The 23,625-nt window shown below is 42.4% G+C and overlaps 1 protein-coding gene across 1 annotated transcript; it reads left to right on the top strand.

Moving 5' to 3' along the window:
• The first annotated feature begins 338 nt into the window (after positions 1–338).
• LOC138434522 (tripartite motif-containing protein 54-like) lies at positions 339–18,238 on the top strand. The gene is made up of 4 exons (XM_069579354.1): positions 339–562; positions 3,778–3,936; positions 5,851–6,021; positions 17,496–18,238. Exons 1-4 carry the CDS (start codon positions 389–391, stop codon positions 18,117–18,119), a joined length of 1,128 nt encoding a protein of 375 aa, XP_069435455.1. The 5' UTR covers positions 339–388; the 3' UTR covers positions 18,120–18,238.
• The last annotated feature ends 5,387 nt before the right edge of the window (positions 18,239–23,625 follow it).

The raw sequence follows: 23,625 nt of genomic DNA, 5'->3' as shown, positions 1-23,625 counted from the left end.
TCTTACCTGGAGAATCCCCATGGACAGAGGAGCCTGGCAGGCTACAGTACATGGGGTTGCACAGAGTCGGAGACAACTGAACGACTAAGCACATTACATATTCTTGCTTTTTTAGTTTGTTTTTTGTTTCTTACAACGCCTTAAAATGTGAAAAATATTTGCGGCTTGTGAGTTGTACCAAAAATAAGCTGTGGGCTGGATTTCCCTGGCAGGGCATGGTCTGCCACCTCCCTGCTAATACGTCCTGGGGCCCTGAGTGTCTGGAGGCCCCTTGCGCCTTCCATCCTCTGAGGAAAGCCCGGCTGGGTCTATTGTGACCGCATTCCACGCCTGTTCTAGAAGCCTGGCAGGGGCTGGCCGCCAGGAGAGGCAGACAGCTGTGGACGCCATGGAGGCCCTGGGTGCGGTACTGTCCTGCCCCGTGTGCATGGAGCTGTTTACGCCCCCCGTGCTCCTCCTCTCCTGCTCCCACAACTTCTGCAAACAGTGCCTGGAGCTGATCTTGGTGGGCCAGAACTGCACCCATGCCAACGGACAGTTCTGCTGCCCAGTGTGTAGGAAAGTAAGAGAGGCTTGGGCCCTTCTGCTGCTGACATAGCAGATTTCTTTCTGGTGGACACATCTTTGAATCTCTGTGATAAAAGAGCTAAGGTTATTTGGCCTGCAAAATGAAGACTGGCCAGAACTCACATCTGTGAAGGGTTATCAGCAGATTTCTGATAAATGGCAATCCACTCCAGTATTCTTGCCTGGAGAATCCCATGGACAGAGGAGCCTGGTGGGCTACTGTTCATGGGGTCACAAAGAGTTGGACATGACTGAGTGACTAAGCACATCAGTGGATTTTGGGGGGAGCAGGCTTAGAAGACTTGGTGGGACCCAGACAGGAGCTACAGGAAGATATGCACTGTGGTTTAATATTAGAAGGTTCTAACAGAACCACCACGAGATAAAATACACCAGCTTTCACTTATTCAGTATGTGCTGGGGTAGGGGGACATTTTCAAGCACCTGCTAGGGGCCTTGTCACTGTACCAGGATCCCAGGGATTCAGAGATAAGACACATCCTTGTAGGAGCCAGTGGCTGTCTATACAGTGAGAGGCCCTGCAGTGGAGACACAAAGGACTGCAGAGGAGCTGACAGCTGGGGAGAGACTACAAAGCAGCGCAGATGAAGACAGGATAGCAGATACCAAGGGCCTAAAGGGGGGCCTGCAGCCAGGTTGCTTGGAGTTGGTTAGTAAATAAGAAGGCTTTGGTGTGGGGTTGTGGGAACTGCCAGGAAACTTAAGGCATCCATTAGGAGGGCAGGTCAGGGCATGTTGAAGGAGGTCTTACATGTCATGCGGAAGGCTTTCTTTGCATGCTGTCCTGTAAGCAGTGGGCCCAGGAGAAATGTTTAACCTGGAAAAGGTCGTATAGCACTGGTGTTGAAACTGTACTGTTATCTGCATATGTATTCTCATGGAAACTTGTTGCACAATGACTTGTGCGGTGTTTCTCTCCCCAGGTGGCATGTAAGTACTGTGACTGGTGTTTCTCCAGGTCCTTTGGGTATTTGTGGAAGGAAGGAAGAAAATACAAAATGAATGGATTGCAGTAAGGGGGAAGTTATGTAGGGTTCTGTGTCAGTAGGAACAGAGGGTGGGCTGATTGGAGAGACAGGTGACGGCTCTCCAATGGTAATCAACTGAATATGGGGGCTAGGGTGCCAGTGAGGAGGTTGTGTGTGTATAGAGCTGCGGGGGCAGCAGTTCAAAAACACCAGATGCTTAGATTTACTTATGTTTTCATTTTGTACCGATGGCTAGTCTGGGGTTTAAACGCAGGATCTGCCTCTCTAAAGATGAATTTTTTTTCTCTTCCCAGAGGGACCAGGGAAATTCTGAGCAGGGTGTAATCCCTTTAGAAATGGCATGCTGGCTGAGGAGGGCTGAGCAGCCCAGCTCCTCGGTCTAGAGAGAGGGACAATCTTGGAAAAAAAATATGTTAACATTTACTATATCAGAATTATGGGCAAGATAATCTCTAAATTTAAGACTGCCCACTTTATGGAACTCACTCCCCAAGCTTAAGTAGGCACTCTTTTTCAAAGAAGTAACTGAAAATTCACTGTAACAATAATGATAATAATTCTTTTAATGCATATTCCCAAATAGGAATCTAAGCATTTATAGAGAGAATGGGCTGGATTTCTATTTGCAGATAATGAAACCGAGGCTGAAAATTCAAGTCACGATGTTTAAGCTCACCCACCTCTTTTTTCCCTTGAGGTATAAAATACACACAGTAAAGTGTGTGATGCACACATCTCAGGTATTTGTTGTTGTTGTTTAGTTGCTAAACTGAGGACATCTGAGGTACACTTGATCCCAATAAAGCACACATAGATATTTCCATATAAGCCCCATCTGGACCAACCTCTAGAACATTTCCTTCACCCCATATGCTTCCCCCCAAGATACACGCACAAGAGACTGTTAAGACTTCTTTTACCGCGGGTTAGTTTTTGCACAAGAGACAACTGGGTCCAAGAAGGGTTTAGATTGTCTGGTTGGAAATCAGTGGCTATAGCTAGCACATTGGTTGTTTGGCATCTATTCCCCTCTCTAGTATATAAACCCCTGCGGGTAGGGCCAGGTGCATTGTCCTGTTCACTATCACATTCCCAGCATTGTAGGTGCTTAATGAAAGTTTATTAAACAAGTGGAACTTAAGGTTATTGACAGATGAGAGGACTGTGATGGAACCTCATGGTGGCATGTAGCCTTGGCTTTTTTTTCCTTGTTATTATTTGGATATGACAGCACTAACAGATCAGGAGATGATTGCCATTGAAAAATAGCTTGTAACGCATAGACCCCAAGAGGAGGGGCCACACCGCATCACAGTAGGCCACATGCGGAAATCAGAGTGGGTCAGGAAACAGGGGGATGGCGAAATGTGGACAAGAAAGACTTTTGTTTTGGTTTCTGCAGGAAGAAAACCAGTAAGGTACGGTGAGAAGGCTTAAGACTGGCCAGCTTGAATAATTTCAGTGGCCTCTGGGACATGGGGTTGCTCCTAGATATCTAGTATCTGGCCCTGAATGGCTAGGGCAGCTGGTAGGGGAACAGCAAATACAAAGGAGGTGGTTGGGGTGTGGAGCCCAGATTTGTCAGTTTGCATGTAAAATGCATGCCCCCAGGTGAATCCTTTACTGTCTCGAGGAACTGGCTAGCCAATGGGAAGGGTCTCATCCCAAGCCCCAGATGCCAGAACATCAGGACAGAGTAGATAAAAGCTAATATGCTTTGGTCTTCAATGCTTAATTTAGGCATCTTCTTGAGACTCCAGTCATGCTCTCCTCTTTGACCCCAAAGAGATTTAGTCCTTCCTTCTCTGTGCTCCCCTATACATCCAACCACACAGTCCTTCATGAAGGTCTGTCTTCCCACTGGCCTGAGTGTCCCCAGGAGACAGAGCAGGTGCTAACCAAGACTCACAAGGTCAAAGGAGGCAGGTTCCTGCTCCATCTGATGGAGCCTGTGATGACTGTCTCTGTAGACAGTGCACTTACTTGCTCAGGTGAGAGTGCTTTGGAGCAGGAGGAGATATTCTACAGGGATGAGGAGTCTTCACAGTCATTTCCTTTTGAAAGCCTGGAGGGGTGGCCTGGGCCGTCTTCCTGCTCACTGGTGTTTATGTGCAGGAAGGGTGGTGTCTCATCCTTCCCCATAACGATGTCAGTTGATGATGGGAATTTGCCACAAGCTCATGCCGGTTCTGTGTTTTAGGTCATTTATTTGAGGGGAAGGGGAACAAATGGATTGCAGAGGAACATCCTGGCTGAAAACATACTGGAGAAGTTTAAGGAAGAACTTGAGACGCTTCACACCAAGGAGCAAAATCAACTTGCTCAGACATGTGAAAAGCATGGAGAAAGTGTGAATCTGGTATTCAATCACACTTTTAATTTTATTTTATTCTTGCTTAGCTACCTAATCTGTCAAATTACTCAGCAACCTATTGTTGAAATCAGATATTTGCTCGAGAGTATAGTAGAGGATTATTTTCCAGACAAATGCACATACCAACGCTACCTTCATTCTTAGTGATGGAGTCCAGGGTTTGGTGTGTGTGTGTGTGTGGTATTCAGTCAGGTAAACTGCAGCAAGATTTAAGGGACCACAGATAGACAGGCTCACATAGTTACAAAGAAGTTGCACGATAGTCAGATCTATGACAATTTAGCTACCCATGATCACACAGAGGGTAGGGTAAGATGGGACCAGGAACCTGCCATTCCTCCTTTTGGCCATATGCCATTTGGAGAGCTGTGTATGACTTGATGTTTAATCTTAAGCATGAGTTTTTGATACAACATGCCACATGAACTCTTTACTGTACTCTGTATGATGCTATACATGTTATATGTTTATACACACATGTCTACAGTGTGACTGAAATAAAACCATGTGTACCCCACTCTAATTCCATGTTCCCCAGCTAAGAGATCTTCACAGGTAATTTGACACATGTAATCTATGATCTCCATGTCAGATATAACTCAGATATGAATCAGACATAACACGACTTTAGCTTTCATTTTTCACAGTCAACAAAGCCTGTACACAACCCTGAGCCTGTTTGACTTCCCCAACAACCCTGGAGGGACAGAATGAGGCAGTTTCCATGTTTCACAGACTGTACAGCACCAACCACCAGGTTTAGGTTGCTTTGATAATGGTCAGGGATGAAATAAGTTAGTGATTTCCTTGGAGAAGGTCAAAAGTTTTCCTGAGTCTTTATAATTGGCTCTAGCTTGAAGCCCTGCAGCCAACTCCTAAAGCATAGATGGAGCTCTGAGAAAGGGCTTCATAGCTCCAGGGCCCCCAGCACTTTGGGGCAGAATATCCAGGGTCTGTCCTGAGAGGGCAGGGCTTCTTTGCGAGTCACTGCCCTCAGCCACTTTTCCGGGCTGTTCTGAGCTCCACCAGCTTCTGCTCCGTTTCTTCCAGCCACCCCTCCTCGTGCAAGGACAGAAATGGCATGTTTGGGGCAGGCTAGCTCAGGCCACTAAGAGGACCCAAGAGAATACAACGTGATTTGGTTTCTTGTTGAATTCCACCTTTAAAAATCAGTTTCATTTATCACAAATTCTCAATGGTTCTGTTTCACCCTCAGCAGTAACCTCCCTTTCTGAGATTCCAAGTTTTCACTAGTAAGTTTTCATTTCATTCATAAGGTTTCATTCCAAGGCTCCCATTAGCCAAGTGAAAGGGCCAGCAGGACAGTGAGGGTCCTACTCAATCCCTTTCATCTAAAATAGGCCCAGTTTCTCTTGAGCCTGTAGCAGGGTCAACTTTGTTGAGGTCCTTATGATATTATCAGTAGCTACCATATGTATAATGTCTGCCAAGTGCCAGATTGCATACCAAGCATGTTCCATGCATCATATTTAATCTTTATAACAGCCCTTGGCTTGGCCAAGTGGAAATGACTTTGCTTCTAACTCCAGTTCTATACCTTCATGGCAGTGTGTCCTTGGGCAAATCATTTAACAACTTGGAGACTTACCAGCTTTCTCACCTGTAAAATGGACACAATACTATCCAAATCAAAGGGTCATTATGAGGAGGCCAAGACATACCAAGTGTGGTATGTGCTTGCTAAATTACCATTCAAAAATCCTAGTACTACCACCATCTCTGTCTTCCGTACATCAAGCCTCCTGTGCAATTGACTTTTGATACCTGCTGAAGAATACATTCAGAATGTCAGTAGCCTGAGGTTAGAGAAGGTTCTGAGTGTGTAGGACTGGAACAAGAAGGGAAATAAGTGTCATTGACTTTTCTGTTGTCGATCAGATGTGCCTAAGTGATGAAGAACCAATATGTGGAATATGCAAGCTCTTTGGGGACCACAAGTCTCACCCAGTAGCCAAGATTTCTGATGCCTATGCAGAGAGGAAAGTGAACTTTGCCAAGGATATTCAGCTGGTGCTGCAGAAATCTGAGAGTGCAGCACAGGCAGTACGGGTATGGCTCATATGGCTCATGTCTTTTCTCCAACAGCAGGGTAATGTTTGGCTTCCATTCAAATGATTGCTGTTCTCTTGAGGACACTACATTGACAAAAGCAGTATTTAAATATGAGGGAGAAATTCTCTAGAGAGTCAGTCTCCTTAAGTGTGTTCTGAAATATGTCTATTTTTGAAATGTGCATGTTGAGAAATGGTTGAATTCTGTTTGCTTGAAGGGATTCCAAAATGATCATTTAATGGTCATTTTACTCTTTGGGGCTTCCCTGGTGGCTCAGCTGGTAAAGAATCCACCTACAGTGTGAGAGACCTGGGTTCTGTCTCTGAGTTGGGAAGATCCCCTGGAGAAGGGAATGACTACCCATACCAGTATTCTGGCCTGGAGAAGTCTATGAACAGTATAGTCCATGGGTCGCAAAGAGTCAGACATGATTGAGTGACTTTCACTTCACTTTGCTCTTTTAAGATGACTAAGAAAAAAAAAAAGATGACTAAGTAAGATGCATCCTAGCTTCTATGGTATATTTTCCTTATTTTATGACTTTCCCCTGCCCCCCAAAACTTAGATATTAGGAATCAATCTCTGGATACATTTGTCAAAAGAACAAAATTTTCTAAGTCACACACACACACACACACACACACACACACACACAGGAGACTAGATAGTCTTTGAGAAACAAATTCTAAACTTTAGCTTTTGTAGAGACGGGCCATCTGCAGAATGGCCAAGGCAGAGGCTGCTGGGGACTGGCCCACACTAGCCACCTAACATTTGGTATCATAGGTTGAGTCTCTGGAAACAGAAGCTGAGACCAAGATTGGGGGGCAAGATATCCAAGACTGCCAGCTGTAAGAGTAGGAGGAGGTAGATGAAACAGAGGAGAAGGCAAACTATGCCACAGGCCTGACAAGCAATGCCCGATCCAGCTTGCCCATCAGAGTACCCTATGTTGCATTGCAATGGGCAGGCGACTGTAGGTCCTTCTGCTCAGCCTCCTAATGTAGGCTGATGTGGGAAGGGCACAGCAATCCCAAAGGATCTGACACCTAGAGGCTGGTCATATCTCGACAGGCAGCAAGTCCTCTCTGGAAAGGGGGATTGGGGCAGAATATCTCTGTCTATCATGGCTGACTTTTATAGATTTTCTTCTAAGTACCAAATATTGGTTAAAATTGGATTTTTATTATTTCCTCACCTGACCCAGATAGAGTAACAAAGTCTGAATTTCTTCTCCCTTATGGAAAAATAAAACAAAATAAAAATATATGGAACAACAGTTTTCAAGACACTGGACCTCGGGCAATAAAAGATACTAATCTCTGAGAGACAGGATATACACAAGATTAGCTCTATAATGCTACAACTTACTGCCTTGAGAGAGCTTGAAAGGGTGGAAAGAGGGAGGCCAAGTAAAACCTGGCAGATTCATTGAGTTTAGGAGATGGAACTGAGCCTCTGGGGAGGTCAAGACATTTCAAGTGCATAAGATAGAGCCCAGAGAAGAGAGCACTGCACAGAGAGACAGACCAGAGATCTGCAGTCTCCTGTGAGTGTTCAGCAGAGCTCAGCACTTGTCTGTGAGAAAACTACCTCGTGCCATGAAAGGCTCCGCAGGCAAAGATTGAAGGCAGTGCTTGGAGCTCAAACAGAATCCCACTAAGATTGGAAAAACTTGTAAATCATGAGACATTGAAGTGAGTACTCAGGAAGTCTTAGTCCCAGAATGCGCATGGCTCCAGACTCACCTAACAAATAATGAAGTGAAAGTGAAAGTGTTAGTCACTCAGGGTGTGTCCGATTCTTTGCGACCCCGGGAACTATAGGCTCCTCTGTCCATGGGATTATTCAGGCAAGACCACTGGAGTGGGTAGTTATTCCCTTCTCCAGGTGATCTTCCCAACCCAGGGATCAAACTCAGGTCTCCTGCATTGGCAGGCAGATTCTTTACCGTCTGAGCCACCAGGGAAGCAAGCACTAAAAGATCATTTTTTCCAAGTGACTTAACTGTATTCTCCCAAAATATTATGATTTATAGGAATGTAAAAATATACAACATCAAACAAGGTAAAAAATCACAATGTATGACATCAAAGATTACCAGGCAAGCAAAGAAGCAGGAAAATATGACCCATAATGAAAATAATAATTTGTTGGTTCTTTCAGTTGCTAAAATATATTTATAATTATAATATTATAATTGTAGTCCATATTTCAAAAAGTTAGAAACAAGGAAGATATAAAAAAAGATTTAAATCAAACTTCTGGAGATGAGAGAAAAATATGCTAAGTGGGGTTAATAGCAGGTTAGTCACTGAGAAGAAAAGCTTAGTGAAATTGAAGACATAGCAATAGAAATTACTCAAAATGAAACCCAGAGAAAAGTGAGAATTTTTTTAAAAACAGAATTACTTAGTGGGGGAACAGCTTCATGTCCCAATATTTGAGTAATTGAAGTCCCTGAAGGAAATGACAGGATGGGGGGAGGACAGGAAAAATATCTTAAAAAATAATGCCCAAATATTGACCAAACTTGATGAAAACTATATATATATATATAAACACATCCAAGAAATTTGACAAATATCTAGTAAAATAAATATGGCTAAAACTATACCAGAGTACATCATAGTCAAACTGCTGAAGCTAGTGATAAAGAGAAAATATTAACAGCACCCAAAAGGAAAAACACACACACATTTCACACAGAAGAACAAAAATAAGGATGACATCTGCTTTCTTGTTGGAAACAATCCAAGCGTGAAGACAGTGGAGAAAAATCTTTAAAATATGAGTTTTAAAAAGTCAACCTAGAATTCTATATCTAGTGAAAATATCTTTCAAAATATGAAGACAAAATAACAACACTTTCTGACATGCAAAAGCTGAAAGAATTCATAACCAGCAGATTCACACTATAAGAAATGTTATAGGAAGTTCTTCAGGCAGAAGGAAAATCTGAATCTAAAAGGAATAAAGGACACGAGAAATGGCAACGAAAACCATAACTATGTAAGATTGTTTTCATATTATCTAAATCTTTCAAAACATAACTCACTGTTTTTAAAATAACAATGTAATGTGATGTTCATTACATGTAAAAGTAAAGCACGTGACAATAGTAGCATGAGCCTAGGAGAGACATCATGGAAGTACAGTACGATAAGGGTTTCACACTATAAGTGAAGTGAGATGAAGGTAGACTGGGATAAGTTAAAGATGTGTGCTATGAGCCCTCAAGAAAGTTGACAGTCCCTCAGTTGTGTTTGATTCTTTGCAACGCCATGGACTAAGCATGCTAGGCTCCTCTGTTTATGGGATTTCCCAGGCAAGAAGACTGGAGTGGATAGCCATTCCCTTCTCCAGGGGATCTTTCCGACCCAGGAATCAAACCTGGGTCTCCAGCATTGGAGGCAGATTCTTTACCATTTGAGCTACCAGGGAAGCCCATAAGCCCTCAAGCAACCACTAAAACAATAAAGAGTTATTGCTAATAAGCCAGCAATGGAGATAAAATAGGATTATAAAAGATACACAATTAATCCTAAAGAAGGTAGAAAGAGAGGAAGGGAACAAAAACCAGATTGGACAAATAGAAGCAAATAGCAAGATGATAAAACTCAGATCTAGCCATATCAATAATCACATCAACTGAAAATGGTCTAAACACTCCAATGAAAAAGGCTTTCATCATAGTGAAAAAAATCAAGACCCAACTTGGATAAATGTGCTTTATATGAAGACACAAATAGGTGAAAAGTGAAAGAATGGAAAGAGACATGTCATGCTAACACGAGTCAAAAAAAGCCAGAGTGGCTCTATTAACATCAGGCAAAGAAGATTTCAGGCCAAATAATATTATTAATACCAAGGAGAAAGAAGGTAATTTCATTTTCATAAATGGATCAATTAATCAAGAGAATAAAAACAATCTGAAATGTTTATGCATTTAATAAGGAATCTTCAAAATATATAAAGCAAAAACTGATAAAACTACCAGGAGAAATAGACAAATCCATAATTTTCAATATCATTTTCTTGATAACTGATAGAACAGGTATGCAGGAATTCTGCAAATATATAGTTTGAACAACATTGTTAATCAGGCCTGACTAACATTTATGGAACATTTATGTTTCCCCCCCAACAAGAGCAGAACACATTCTCAAGTTCACACAGCTCACCAAAATAGACCACAAAACAAGTATCAACAAATTTAAAAGGATTGGGGGCTTTCCTGTTGGCTCACTGGTAAAGGATCCTCCTACCAATACAGGAGACATGGGTTCAATCCCAGGTCCAAGAGGATCCCACGTGCCATGGAGCAACTATGCCCGTGTGCCACAGCTATTGAACCTGTGTTCTAGAGTCTGGAAACCACAACCACTGAGCCCTCAAGCTGAAACTACTGAAGCCCACATGCCCTAGTGCCTGTACTCTGCAACAAGAGAAGCCACTGCAATGAGAACCCCGTGCACTGCAACCAATAGCAGCCACCACTAACTGCAACTAGAGAAAAGTCTGCAGAGCCAATAAATAAATAAATAAAATTATTTTTAAAATGTTTTTAAAAATTCAATTTATACAAAGTACATTCCCTGTTTAGTTGCTAAGTTATGCCCAACTCTTTGCAGCCCCATAGACTGCAGTGCACCAGACTTTCCAGTTCTTCACTATCTTCTAGAGTTTGCTCAAACTCATGTCTTTTGAGTCAGTGATGCTATCCAACCATCTCATCCTCTGTCACCCTCTTCTCCTCCTGCCTTCTATCTTTACCAGAATCAGAGTCTTTTCTAATAAGTTGGCTCTTCTCATCAGGTGGCTAAAGTACTGGAGCTTCAGCTTCAGCATTAGTCTTTCCAATGAATATTCAGGGTAGATTTCCTTTAGGATTGATTGATTTGATCTCCTTGCTATCAAAGGGACTCTCAAGAGTCTTCTCCAGCACCACTGGAGAATTCAAAAGCATCAGTTCTTTGGCATTTAGCCTTTTTCATGGTTCAGTTCTCACATCTGTACATGACTACTGGAAAAACGATAGCTTTGACTACATGGACTTTCGTCAAAGCAAAGTTGTCTCTGCTTTTTAATACGCTGTCTAGGTTTGTCATAGCTTTCCTTCCAAGAAGCAAGTGTCTTTTAATTTCATGGCTGCGGTTACCATCCGCAGTGATTTTGGAGCCCAGGAAAATACAATCTGTTTCTGCTTTTCCCCCTTCTATTTGCTGTGAAATGATGGGACTGGATGCCATGATCCTAGTTTTTCAAATGTTAAGTTTCTCTGACGACAACAGAATTAAATTAGAAATGAATAACATAAAGAATTTTGGAAATTAAATAACATGTACTGATAAACTCATAGGTCAAAGAAAAACCAAAATGGAGATTATCAAGTATTTTGCACTGGATAAAAATGAAAGCAAAGCACATTAGTATCATGGGGTGCCACTAAAGCAGCATTTAGTGGGAAATTTAAATTAGAAAATAATAAGACTTGGTATTACTGATCTCAGCTCCCTCCTTAGGAAAGTGCAAAAAGAAAGAGTGAAGTAATCCAAGTAAGCAGCATAAAAGAAATAATAAAGACAGAGCAGAAAAAAATGAGCTAGAAAACCAAAAACAATAGAGAAAATAAAACCAAAAACTAGTTCTTCAAGATCAACAAAATTAAACTTCTAGCCAGACTACTCAAGGAAATAGAGATAGCAAGAGGAGAGAGAACATTATTTACCAAAACCAGGAATAAGAGAGGTAACATCACTACAAATTCGATAGGTATTTAAAATACAATAGTCAACTCTATGTTTAATGTTAAACTGCTCACAGGTTTTAAAGCCTTCCTTTTCCCTCTCCCCCTTCTGATCAAAATCTGGAAAAGCTGATAAGCAAACCTAAGTGCTTCCTTCTTTGGCACCTGCAGGATTTCAAACCACATAAGCCCAGCTTAGCTGTGGGAACCTTCCACAGCTCATAACCACCATAAAAATTCCAAACCAATCTGCTTTCTCGCTGTCTAAAGCTATTTTCAGACCTGGTTGGAAGCTGCCCTGTTCTCCTCCAGAAAGCTTCATTATGTAATAGCCCTTTTCATCACATCTTTGTTTGTGTGGTGACATCATCACTCTTCAGGTTCCTGAGAAGTGGCTCCAACAGATAATAAGGGACAATTGCAAACAATTTTATGGCAATAAACTTGACAATTTAGATTAAATTCTGTGAAAGACACAAATGATCAAAATTCTCCGAGAAGAAATGCTATAATAGCCATTTATCTGTTAAAGAAGTTAAATTTGTAGTTAAAGACTTGCTTGCATTAAAAACTCCAAGCCCATATAGGTTTGTTGATGATTCGACCAAACATTTAAGGAAGAAGCAATAACAAATATACACAAACTTCCAGAAAATTAAAGAAATGGAAATTTGTCCCAACTCTTTCTATAGGACCAGGGTTATCCTGAAGTCAGAACCAGGCAAAGAAAATTACAACCAATATCTTTTATGATGTAATATTAAATATTACTGTAATATTGTAATATTACTGATGTAATAATTCACTTAAAAATTTTGTAGATCATATCCAAAAATATATGAGAGGCCTAATACATTACAAGCAAAAGGGGTTTTTTCTCCAGAATACAGTGATAACATTCAAAACACAAGCAATGTAATTCACTATAATAACAAAAGAAAAATGAAAAATCATATGATTTCAGTAGACAAAATACTTTTTTGAAAGAATTCAATATTAATTTGATAAAACTAAGCAATCTAGAAATATCTCAGATGCTCTGGTTCTCAGAGGCCAAACTGATTGTCCAAAAACTTAATTCAGTTCTGACACTAACCATCTATAGTTAATAAAGTTAAGTGCTATCCTATAAGACTGCCCTCACTTCAGATTCCAGTCACAAGTCTGAAGTTGCCACCTGTACTTCTGACTAACTGGCTATAAACTTGGGTTTCCTACAACCCCCTTTTCAGGTTGATGATTCATTAGAATGATTCACAAATCTCAGGAAAGCACTTTACTGCTTGTACCTCTTTATTATAAGGATATAAATCAGCAACAGCTAAACAGAAAAGATACACAGGGCAAGGTAAGAGCGGTGGGGTATTTAGAGGGGTAGCTCGCATGACTTCATGTGTCCTGTCTTCCCAGCATAACAAAGTGTTCACTAACTGGAAGCTCCCTGAACCCTTTCTAAAGGGGTTTTTGAGGAGATTCCATTATGTAGGGCTGCTGCTGCTGCTAAGTTGCTTCAGTCGTGTCCGATTCTGTGACACCCCATAGACGGCAGCCCACCAGGCTCCTCTGTCCATGGAATTCTCCAGGCAAGAATACTGGAGTGGGTTGCCATTTCCTTCCCCAATTATGTAGGGCATGACTGATCAAATCATTGGCCATTGGTGATTGAACTCAATCTCTAATCCCTCTCCTCTTCTCAGAGTTTTATACCGCCAGTTGAGAGCAGGGCTGAAACCCAGAGTCTGAGGGTAGGGCTAAAACCCAGAGATTGAGGGAAGGGCTGAAAGTTCCAACTCTTCAGTCATGTTTGGTCTTTCTGGCAACCAAGATCCATCCTGAAGATATTTAGGGACCCACCAAGAGTCACCTAATTAGTATCATCTCATATATTTTTGAAAAAGACTTATTATAAATAACAAAATCTATACCTATCACTCAGGAAATTCCAAGAATTTTATGAGCTTTGTACCAGGAACCAGGGACAAAGGCCATATATTTCCCATTATACCACAACATAGAAGATAATAAAAGGCATCTGTGAAAACCTGCAACTAACATCATGCTTAATCTTGCAACACTGAATATTCACCCCCAACAAGATCAGAAATAAGACAATGATATTGTTCTCATCACTGCAATTTAACATTGTACTGGAGTTCTAACCAGTACAACTAGGCAAGAAAAGTAAAAGCATTCAGATAGGAAAGGAAGAAGCAAAATGATATAACTATTGCTGAGAGAAATTAAGAGGATCTATTAGTAAATAAATGGAGGAATATATATACTCTTCATGCACAGCAAAACTCAATGTTATTGACATGTCAGTTCTACCCAAATACTTCAACAGATTTCATGCAATCGCAATTAACATCCCAGCATACTTTTTTTTTTTTAATGACTGGGTGATTCTAAAGCTCATGTGAAAAAGCAAAGGTTATAGAGTAACCAAAACAATTTGAAATAAAGTTGTAGGGTTAACTCTACCTGAATTCAACAATTAATCTAAAACTCTGGTAATCGAAAGAGCATGGTATTGGCATAAAGACAGACAAATAAAACAATGGAACAAAATAAAGAATCCAGAAACAAATCCGTACACATATAGAACCTGAGTTTTGACAAAACTGCAAAAGCAATGCAGTGGAGAAAGACTAGCCTCTTCAACAAATGGTACTGGAACAATTGAAAATTTGTATGCAGCAATAGCAACAAAGAAAGAAAGAAAAGGAAGGAAAAGAAAAACAAAACTTCATCCATCCTTCACACTATATGCAAAAATTAATCCTACATAGACAGTAGACCTGTATATAACAACTAAAACCACACAATGTGTAGAAGAAAACATAGGAAAAAATATCTCTGTAAAAATACATCTGATAAAAGTGAAAGAATATATAAAGAACTCTCAAAACTCAACAATAAGAAAACAAACAGCTTGGGGACTTCCCTGGCAGTCCAGGGGTTAAGACTCCACGTTCCCAATACAGGGAGCACAGGTTCAATCCCTGGTCAGGGAACTAAGATCCTGCATGGCTCAGAGTGTGGCCAAAAAAAAAAAAGAAAAGAAAAGAAACAAATCAGTTAAAATAGGCAAAATATTAGCATAGACTTTTCACCAAATGAGCTATGCAGATGGCAAACAGTATATGAAAATATTCTCAGTTATTAGGGAAATCCAAATGAAAACCACAATGAGATACAGCTACACACCTATCCGAAATGATAGACCAAGTGTTTGTGTGGATGTAGGAGACTCTTGGTAAGGAGCTCTCATACAGTGCTGCTGGGAATGTAAAATAGTACAAACACTTTGGGAAACAATTTGGTAATTTTTTAAAAAGTTAAATAACTGGTTCAGCTCTTCCACTTCTAGGTTTCAAAACCCAAGAGAAAAGAAAATATATTAAAGTAATTGCAGTTTTGCATTGTTGAAATTTGCTGTTTGATATTGGAATACATTCTTAAATAAATGTGGTTATTTTATACATCATTTTAATGCAGACCTAAATCAAATCCCTTACAATTATACAGTGGAAGTGACAAATAGATTCAAGGGATTAGATCTGATAGACACAGTGCCTGAAGAACTATGGATGGAGGTTCATGACATTGTACAGGAGGCAGTGATCAAGACCATCCCCAAGAAAAAGAAATGCAAAAAGGCAAAATGGTTGTCTGAGGAGGCCTTACAAATAGCTGAGAAAATAAGAGAAGCTAAAGGCAAAGGAGAAAAGGAAAGATATACCCATTTGATTCTTCAGTGATCAGTGCAAAGAAATAGAGGAAAACAATAGAATGGGAAAGACTAGGGATCGCTTCAAGAAAATTATAGATATACCAAGGGAACATTTCATGCAAAGATGGGCTTGATAAAGGACAGAAATGGTATGGACCTAACAGAAGCAGAAGATATTAAGAAGGGGTGGCAAGAATACACAGAAGAACTGTACAAAAAAGATCTTTACGACCCAGATAACCACAATGGTGTGATCACTCACCTAGAGCCAGACATCGTGGAATGTGAAGTCAAGTGGGCCTTAGGAAGCATCACTACGAACAAAGCTAGTGGAGGTGATCGAATTCCAGTTGAGCTATTTCAAATCCTAAAAGATGATGCTGTGAAAGTGCTGCACTCAATGTGCCAGCACATTTGAAAAACTCAGCAGCGGCCACAGGACTGGAAAAGGTCAGTTTTCATTCCAATCCCAAAGAAAGGCAATGCCAAAGAATGCTCAAACTACCACACAATTGCACTTATCTCATACGCTAGCAGAGTAATGCTCAAAATTCTCCAAACCAGGCTTCAGCAGTACGTGACATGTGAACTTCCAGATGTTCAAGCTGGTTTTAGAAAAGGCAGAGGAACAGAGCTCAAACTGCCAACATCCACTGGATCATTGAAAAAGAAGAGCGTTCCAGAAAAACATCTATTTCTGCTTTATTGACTAAGCCAAAGCCTCTGACTGTGTGCATCACAACAAACTGTGGAAAATTCTTAATGCAATGGGAATACCAGACGACCACCTGACCTGCCTCCTGAGAAATCTGTATGCAGATCAAGAAGCAATAGTTAGAACCGGACGTGGAACAAAAGACTGCTTCCAAATTGGGGAAGGAGTACGTCAAGGCTGTATATTGTCACCCTGCTTATTGTACTATTATATTGTACTACTGTGAGCCACAGTGACATATATGAGACCTATAGAAGCATTTATCAATAGAATGGAAGAGTCTCTTCATCCTATGGAAGATGAATTTGTTAAGTGCCTACTACATGCTGGTCTGGTGTTAGGCACTATACGTCCATCATCTCATTTAGTTCTCTTAGCACCCATGATCTCCTTTTCTCAAGGCAGGAATCTAAGATGCAGGACTATTCAGATGTAAGAGCCACAAGCACACTTGGGGGCTGCCTGGCCTCACCGTCTGACCGCGTCTACACTGTTTCCCCTACACTCCTTTCCCCCGAGGGGAGACCTGATCACAGAGCTGATGCAGAGCTGAGGCTGACAGGATGAGGTGCAGGACAGGCCGACCAGACAGGGGAAGGGCACTGTAGGCCATGGAGAGTCCAGAGTAAAAGACCTTGACTTTTTCTAGCAAGATCACAATGGATGGTTTGTGATTTCATTCCCTTCAAAATATTCAGGTAACTCCTTCCACGTGAGTATTCTTTTAGTAAGGGTGTACATTTGATTGTAATAGAAACTCACAAGCTGTAGTTTTTTAAAAAATTAGCGATTCTATTTAAGAGGGTGGCCAGGATGCTCCACCCTCTTCTCTCAGCTTTGCCGTTCGTGCTCCTGTCAGCACAAGGTTACCAGGAGCCTACTCCATGGGGCACTGACCCCAGGTCCTGGCAGGAGAAAGGGGAAGGATCAAGACTTGTTCCAGAAGCATCTGTCTACTTTTAGGCAGCTTTCCCAGAAGCCGCACCCAATAACTCAGACTTCTGCTTCTGTTGCACGCCTTGTCACCCCGAACTACAAGGAAAGCAGGAAATGAATGTAAGTATTTTTAGCTGCCCACACATCACGGGCTGGAAGAATCAGGGTTCTTTGGTAGGAAAGGGTTGAAAAAAGGGTAGTAGGCTAGCAGCTAGCAGTGGGCACCACTCCTAAGGAGTTCTTGGTTCAGTAGAGGAGAAGAAGCAATGCCATGAACCAGGTGTCCAGGCCTGAATGCTGAAGGTCTTTCCTAAGAAATGTTCATGCTGCCTCCACAGGACATGGAGAAGCTCATCAGGGAACTCTCTACTAGCGCCACTGACACACTGGCCATGATCGACGCCATTGGAGACAGCCTGCTCAGTGGCATCAAATGTCGGATTGCCACCTTGAAAAAGCAACTGCAGAGTGAGCATTGCTCCAAGCTGGAGAAGTTACAGCTGGTTGCCCGGGAACTTGAAGCCCCCCGAGAGCTTTACCAGCAGATGAAGATGCTCCTGCAGCATCATGCTAACGCAGTGCAATTTCTCCACGAGCATAAAAGGCTCAAGGGGGAGATGGAGAGACTTGTGGAGGGCAGTGTGTCTCTACCAGTCCCCACCAAGGACACTATTTCCATCAGGCGCTATTTTCAAGAGCTCATTAGAGGAATAGACATCACTGCCTTTGCCCTCCCTGAGACTGACCAAGTGCTGGCCAGCATGGCTGGGCTCCAAGAGGCCTGGCAGGCAGGCTGTGCCATGCAGGGCCGTCTGTCGCAACAAGTGCTTGAGGATATTTTGTGCAAGGCAGTGTCGGGCTCAGGGCCAAAACCAAATCAAGAGGCAAAGCTTCCTAGGAACCCGTCTCATGCTTACTCAGTACAAGGAAGTGAGATTGGGTCTAGAGAATCAACTGTGTAAGGTATTATTTTCGTCTCAAAACGTCAACAACTTTTATCGTTTTGTCTGTAACTTGAAAGTTGCTAGACTTTGCTTCTTAAAAAGAAAAAAAAAATTCTACATTGTGATTTCTCTTTTGATTTTGGTCTTGTGTTGATCATCCAAAGCCTTTCTTTTTTAAATGGAAATCTGCTTTAAAAACTACTTGCTTGAAGCTCACATAGGAGGGTTTGAATCATGGGGGCTGCTGGCTTGGCAGTCGGGGTGGGTGGTGCAGGAGGTGAGTTCTTGGCACAACTGAACAGAAAAGCTTTGTGTTCTGATGACTTAGTGTGCACTTTTAGCTCAATTGAGCCTCAGATAGTAGAAAGCACAATAGCAATGACTCCCCCAGAAATGAAAGCTTTGGCTAGCTCTGGACTGTGGCTTTTGTTGTTTTTCCATCACGATAAATACAATTTGTTGAATGCTTAGGACATAAACACTACTAGCCATTCTTACATTAATGAGTTAGTTTCATTCTCAAAATAACTGAAAAAGATGGGTTTCCTGGGAAGCTCAACTGGTAAAGAATAGGTCTGCAATGCAGGAGACCCTGGTTTGATTCCTGGTTCGGGAAGACACCCTGGAGAAGGGATCCAATATTCTTGGGCTTCCCTGGTGGTTCAGTCGGTACAGAATCTGCCTGCAATGTGGGAGACATGAGTTCAATCCCTGGGTTGGGCTGGGAAAATCCCCTGGAGGAGGGCATGGCAACCCACTCCAGTATTCTTGCCTGGAGAAGTCCATGGACAGAGAAGCCTGGTGGGCTACAGTCCATGGGGTCGTAAAGAGTTGGATATGACTGGGCCACTAATGTACATGTCCACACACACACACACACACAAAGGTGGAGGGAGGACTTTGTCCTGAGGTTGCCTCCACAGCAACTTTTGTGGACGAGAAGTGGGATCTGAGATGGCAAGGCCTCTGGTCGTTTGGGGTTGGCTACTTCAGGAACTCCAGCCGTGGAAGTCTGTGGGTCTTCTCAGGACTCCAGACCTCTTCCTTTTCCTGGCCCATCTTTCTGCTGCTCCCTTTGCTTTTCATATGGTCTACTGGTTAAGGCTCTCACTTCTGGACTCCTGCTGGTAAAGTTTCTATCCTTTGAGCTCAGCCTCCACTGTGAACTGCCCTAGTCTTTGCTTGTAATTCTACACTTCAAGAGAGAATAGAGCATCTACTGTGTGTACAGAGCCCTGTTCTAGAACATGGGGACACAGCTGTGAATATTCAGACAAGGTTCTTGCTGTCTTGTGGGGAGAACAAGAAAACAAGCAAGATGGGCTCAAAGTGGGCTAAAATGCCGAATGTGTTATAAAATAGAATGTGAGAGTGATGGTAGGAGTTAGACTGGGTGGTCAGGGAAGATCTGGATGATCACGACTGGCTAGGTGAGGATAAGGATGAGCATTCCAGGAGGCCTGAGCAGTGATAGGTGCTGGACTCTCACAAGCATTGGGAGTAGAAAGGGAGGTTGAAGCCAGGCTGGGGTAGGGTGAAGTATGGGGACAAACTCTAATTTGAACCTAAGACTTATGACAGGCTGATCTGCATTGCCAACAAGGTCATCCCCTTGGTGTGAAAGTGAAAGTCACTCAGTCATGTCTGACTCTTTGCAACTCCATGGAGTGTCCATGAAATTTTCCAAGCCAGAATACCAGAGTGGGTAACCTTTCCGTTTTCCAGAGGACCTTCCCAACCCAGGGATCAAACCCAGGTCTCCTGAATTGCAGGCAGATTCTTTACCAGCTGAGCTGTAGAGGAAGCCCAAGAATACTGGAGTGGTCCCAAGCAAGGATTCAAATGCAGCTCTTGCCACCCTTTCTCACAATAATTGTGAAGACAACCAGCTGCTTCTGTTCATCACTCAGCAGTTCCAAATCATACCCTACTATGATTTAATTGAACACACAGTCTCTGTTCAGGGGTGCCCTTGGGACACAGGAGCTAGGCCTTTGATCCGAGTTTGCTCTATTCCAAAAACTTCATGTTCTTCCCACAATATGCCCTCTCCATCTCCTAAGAATCCACACACACAATGAGAGCATACTGCATGAGCTTGCCCAGCTGGTCAGGCTGGCTTCCTACGAAAGTTTCTCCAAACTTAAGGGGCTTAAATAAGTCACATCTATTTCAAATTAAAGCTTAAGTGGAGAGCACCCTATGGCATCAGCAGAGGTCTGGGATTTGCTTCATCAGGTTCTCCACTATATTCCATTCTACTCAGGCATCTGGAAATCGGAAAAGCGGGGAGAGAAAGAGCAAGTCCCTCCTTTGGAGGGCAGAAGCCAGAAACTTCGTTCACATCTCAAGCCAGCACTTAATCAGATGGTTACATCTTAGGGCAGTCTAGTTCTGTTGTCACCTAAGAACATGGTTTCTGTTTAATACAGACAAAGGAGACAAGGGTTATGGGGGAACAACTACATGTTTCTGGATAACTTTTATATATTTTTTCCTGATTATGAGAGCAATTCATACTTACTGCCAAGAAGGGTGTAAAGACAATAAAGTTTGCAAGTAATCCCAGAGGTAACTGTTGTTTAAAATTTATGAGGTCAAGTCATATACCTTATTTCTCTCATAACAATGTAAGTCTCATAGTCTTCCTATATTGATAAATTTAGGTTTATATCACCATCATATTTATTCATGGAATGTTTAAGAGATGACCTATGATGACTGGGGAGACAACTTGATTTGTATTTATTTGATAGCTAATGAGATTGACAGTTGAACTGACAGTTTATATCCTTTGTTTATATTTTAATGGGTCATTCGCTTTTAACTACTGATTTGAAAAAAATCCACTTTATATATTAAGGATTAACATTAACAAACACTTATATAATGCTTTTATTATATAGCATTGTTCTAAGCACGTGTAAAGTTTACTATTTGATCCTTACAATACTATAAGGTAACTGATGTCAACCCCAATTTACAGATAACTCGAGACAGATAGAATAAGCGATTTGGTAAATCCATAGCTGTCTACTTGGGAAGAGGTAGAATCAGGGTTCAAAGTTAGCAGCTTGGTTTCAGGTCTCTGCTCCTGACCACTCAATTCAGTTCAGTTCAGTCCCTCAGTCGTGTCCGACTCTTTGCGACCCCGTGATTCCCAGCACGCCAGGCCTCCCTGTCCATCACCAACTCCCAGAGTTCACTCAAACTCATGTCCATCGAGTCAGTGATGCCATCCAGCCATCTCATCCTCTGTCATCCCCTTCTCCTCCTGCTCTCAATCCCTCTCAGCATCAGAGTCCTTTCCAATGAGTCAACTCTTTGCATGAGGTGGCCAAAGTACTGGAGTTTCAGCCTCAGCATCATTCCTTCCAAAGAACACCCAGGGCTGATCTCCTTTAGAATGGACTGGTTGGATCTCCTTGCAGTCTAAGGGACTCTCAAGAGTCTTCTCCAACACCACAGTTCAAAAGCATCAATTCTTCGGCACTCAGCCTTCTTCACAGTCCAACTCTCACATCCATACATGACTACTGGAAAAACCATAGCCTTGACTAGACGGACCTTAGTCGGCAAAGTAATGTCTCTGCTTTTGAATATACTATCTAGGTTGGTCATCACTTTTCTTCCAAGGAGTAAGCGTCTTTTAATTTCATGGCTGCAGTCACCATCTGCAGTGATTTTGGAACCCCCCAAAATAAAGTCTGACACTGTTTCCACTGTTTCCCCATCTATTTGCCATGAAGTGATGGGACCAGATGCCATGATCTTAGTTTTCTGAATGTTGAGCTTTAAGCCAACTTTTTCACTCCTCTTTCACTTTCATCAAGAAGCTTTTTAGTTCCTCTTCACTTTCTGCCATAAGGGTGGTGTCATCTGAGGTTACTGATATTTCTCCCAGCAATCTTGATTCCAGCTTGTGCTTCTTCCAGCCCAGCGTTAATTAATGTTTGTTTGCTATGTATTATACAAAATTGTTTTTCCAATTTGTCACTTTTCTTTTAACTTTAAAGGCCGTTTTTTTTTTTTTAAACTGAGTTTTCACTCATATGGACAAATCTATTAATCTTTTTCTTTATAGACTTCAGCATTGTTTGGTTGGCCTTCAAGAAATGAAGCACGGATTGGAAAGTAGAGGGTAATATAATTCTTATATACTTTCTCAAACTTACTAACCACTTGTAGGTGAACATGTGAAGAAAAGGTCACTAAAGTTCATAGTGCTGTGGGGTTTGTGTAGTTGAACCCCTATCACCTTTCATCTCAAACCTAAACAACATCCTGACCTGTTTCCTTTCTGCATTTTCCTCCCACCTCAGCCTACATCATTGATATTCGTTCCATTCGACAGAATTTTTTACACTCCCAGACTGTCACACTTCTACTGTGCTAGATACTGGGGACAGACACGGGCGAGGACTCCCTCTCTACCGCGTAACTTCAGCCAGCAGAGTGGGCCTATGCTCTTCTTTCTGAATACATCTTCTTTCTATAAGTCCTAAATCATGTTCATCTTTCAGGTCCAAGTTCAAGTTTTCCTTCTTCATTTCTTGTTCATTTCAGCCCACAAAATTAACTAAGTAACCCCTTTGGCATTTTTTGCATGCACTAAGACGAATGCTAGCATAGTGCCATCTGAGATCATAAACGTAGACGCACCAGGTAAATTTTTAGTACCGTTAAAAACAGTTCTGTTATCCATGAGGATGCGTTTTGTCTTTTTAGAAGCTCCAGTACTTTGGCCATCTCATGCGAAGAGTTGAGTCATTGGAAAAGACTCTGATGCTGGGAGGGATTGGGGGCAGGAGGAAAAGGGGACGACGGAGGATGAGATGGCTGATTGGCATCACCGACTTGATGGACAGGAGTTTGAGTAAACTCCGGGAGTTGGTGATGGACAGGGAGGCCTGGCATGCTGCGATTCATGGGGTCGCAAAGATTCGGACACGACTGAGCGACTGAACTGAACTGAACTGTGCACAAATTAGCAGTGAGTTAAGAGAAACAGCGAGGTCCAGGTGGTGGACTCCCAGCCATAGAGAGATCTGAAAGGGCACTCAACCAGAGCTTTCCAGAGTTTGGAAAGTTATCGGCATGGAGGTACCATGTTTTAAGCTATTATTAAGTTAGGAAAATTATGGATTACTTTGAAAAAACAAGAATCTTCAAAACCTGGGGCAACCGGCTGACAGGACTGCTTCACCTACTGGCGGGTAAACTGAGGCAAAGCGGGCCGGTCTAAGTCCTCGAGGGGAGGCGCGGAGGGGGTGATGGCGAGCGGGACAGTCCTTTGTGAATCTTGTGGTACAGTGTCCTAAAGCCAGAGCGCGGCGCACCACAGCCAGGCGCGATTTCGAAGGCCACGTGACAGCACTGGTCCTTCACGAGCGAAGGGCAGGATTCTGCGCCACCACTCTCCCAGCCGTCCAATAAGAAACGGGGAGCGGCAAAGTGGGCGGGTTCCGGGCGGATCCCGCCCGCCCCTCCTCCGAAGGCCGCCCAGTGCGGGGCGGGCCCAGAT

Source organism: Ovis canadensis, chromosome 2 (genome assembly GCF_042477335.2).
Source record: "Ovis canadensis isolate MfBH-ARS-UI-01 breed Bighorn chromosome 2, ARS-UI_OviCan_v2, whole genome shotgun sequence".
In the NCBI taxonomy this organism is placed as follows: Eukaryota; Metazoa; Chordata; class Mammalia; order Artiodactyla; family Bovidae; genus Ovis; species Ovis canadensis.
This window is presented reverse-complemented; position numbering and strand designations above follow the sequence as displayed.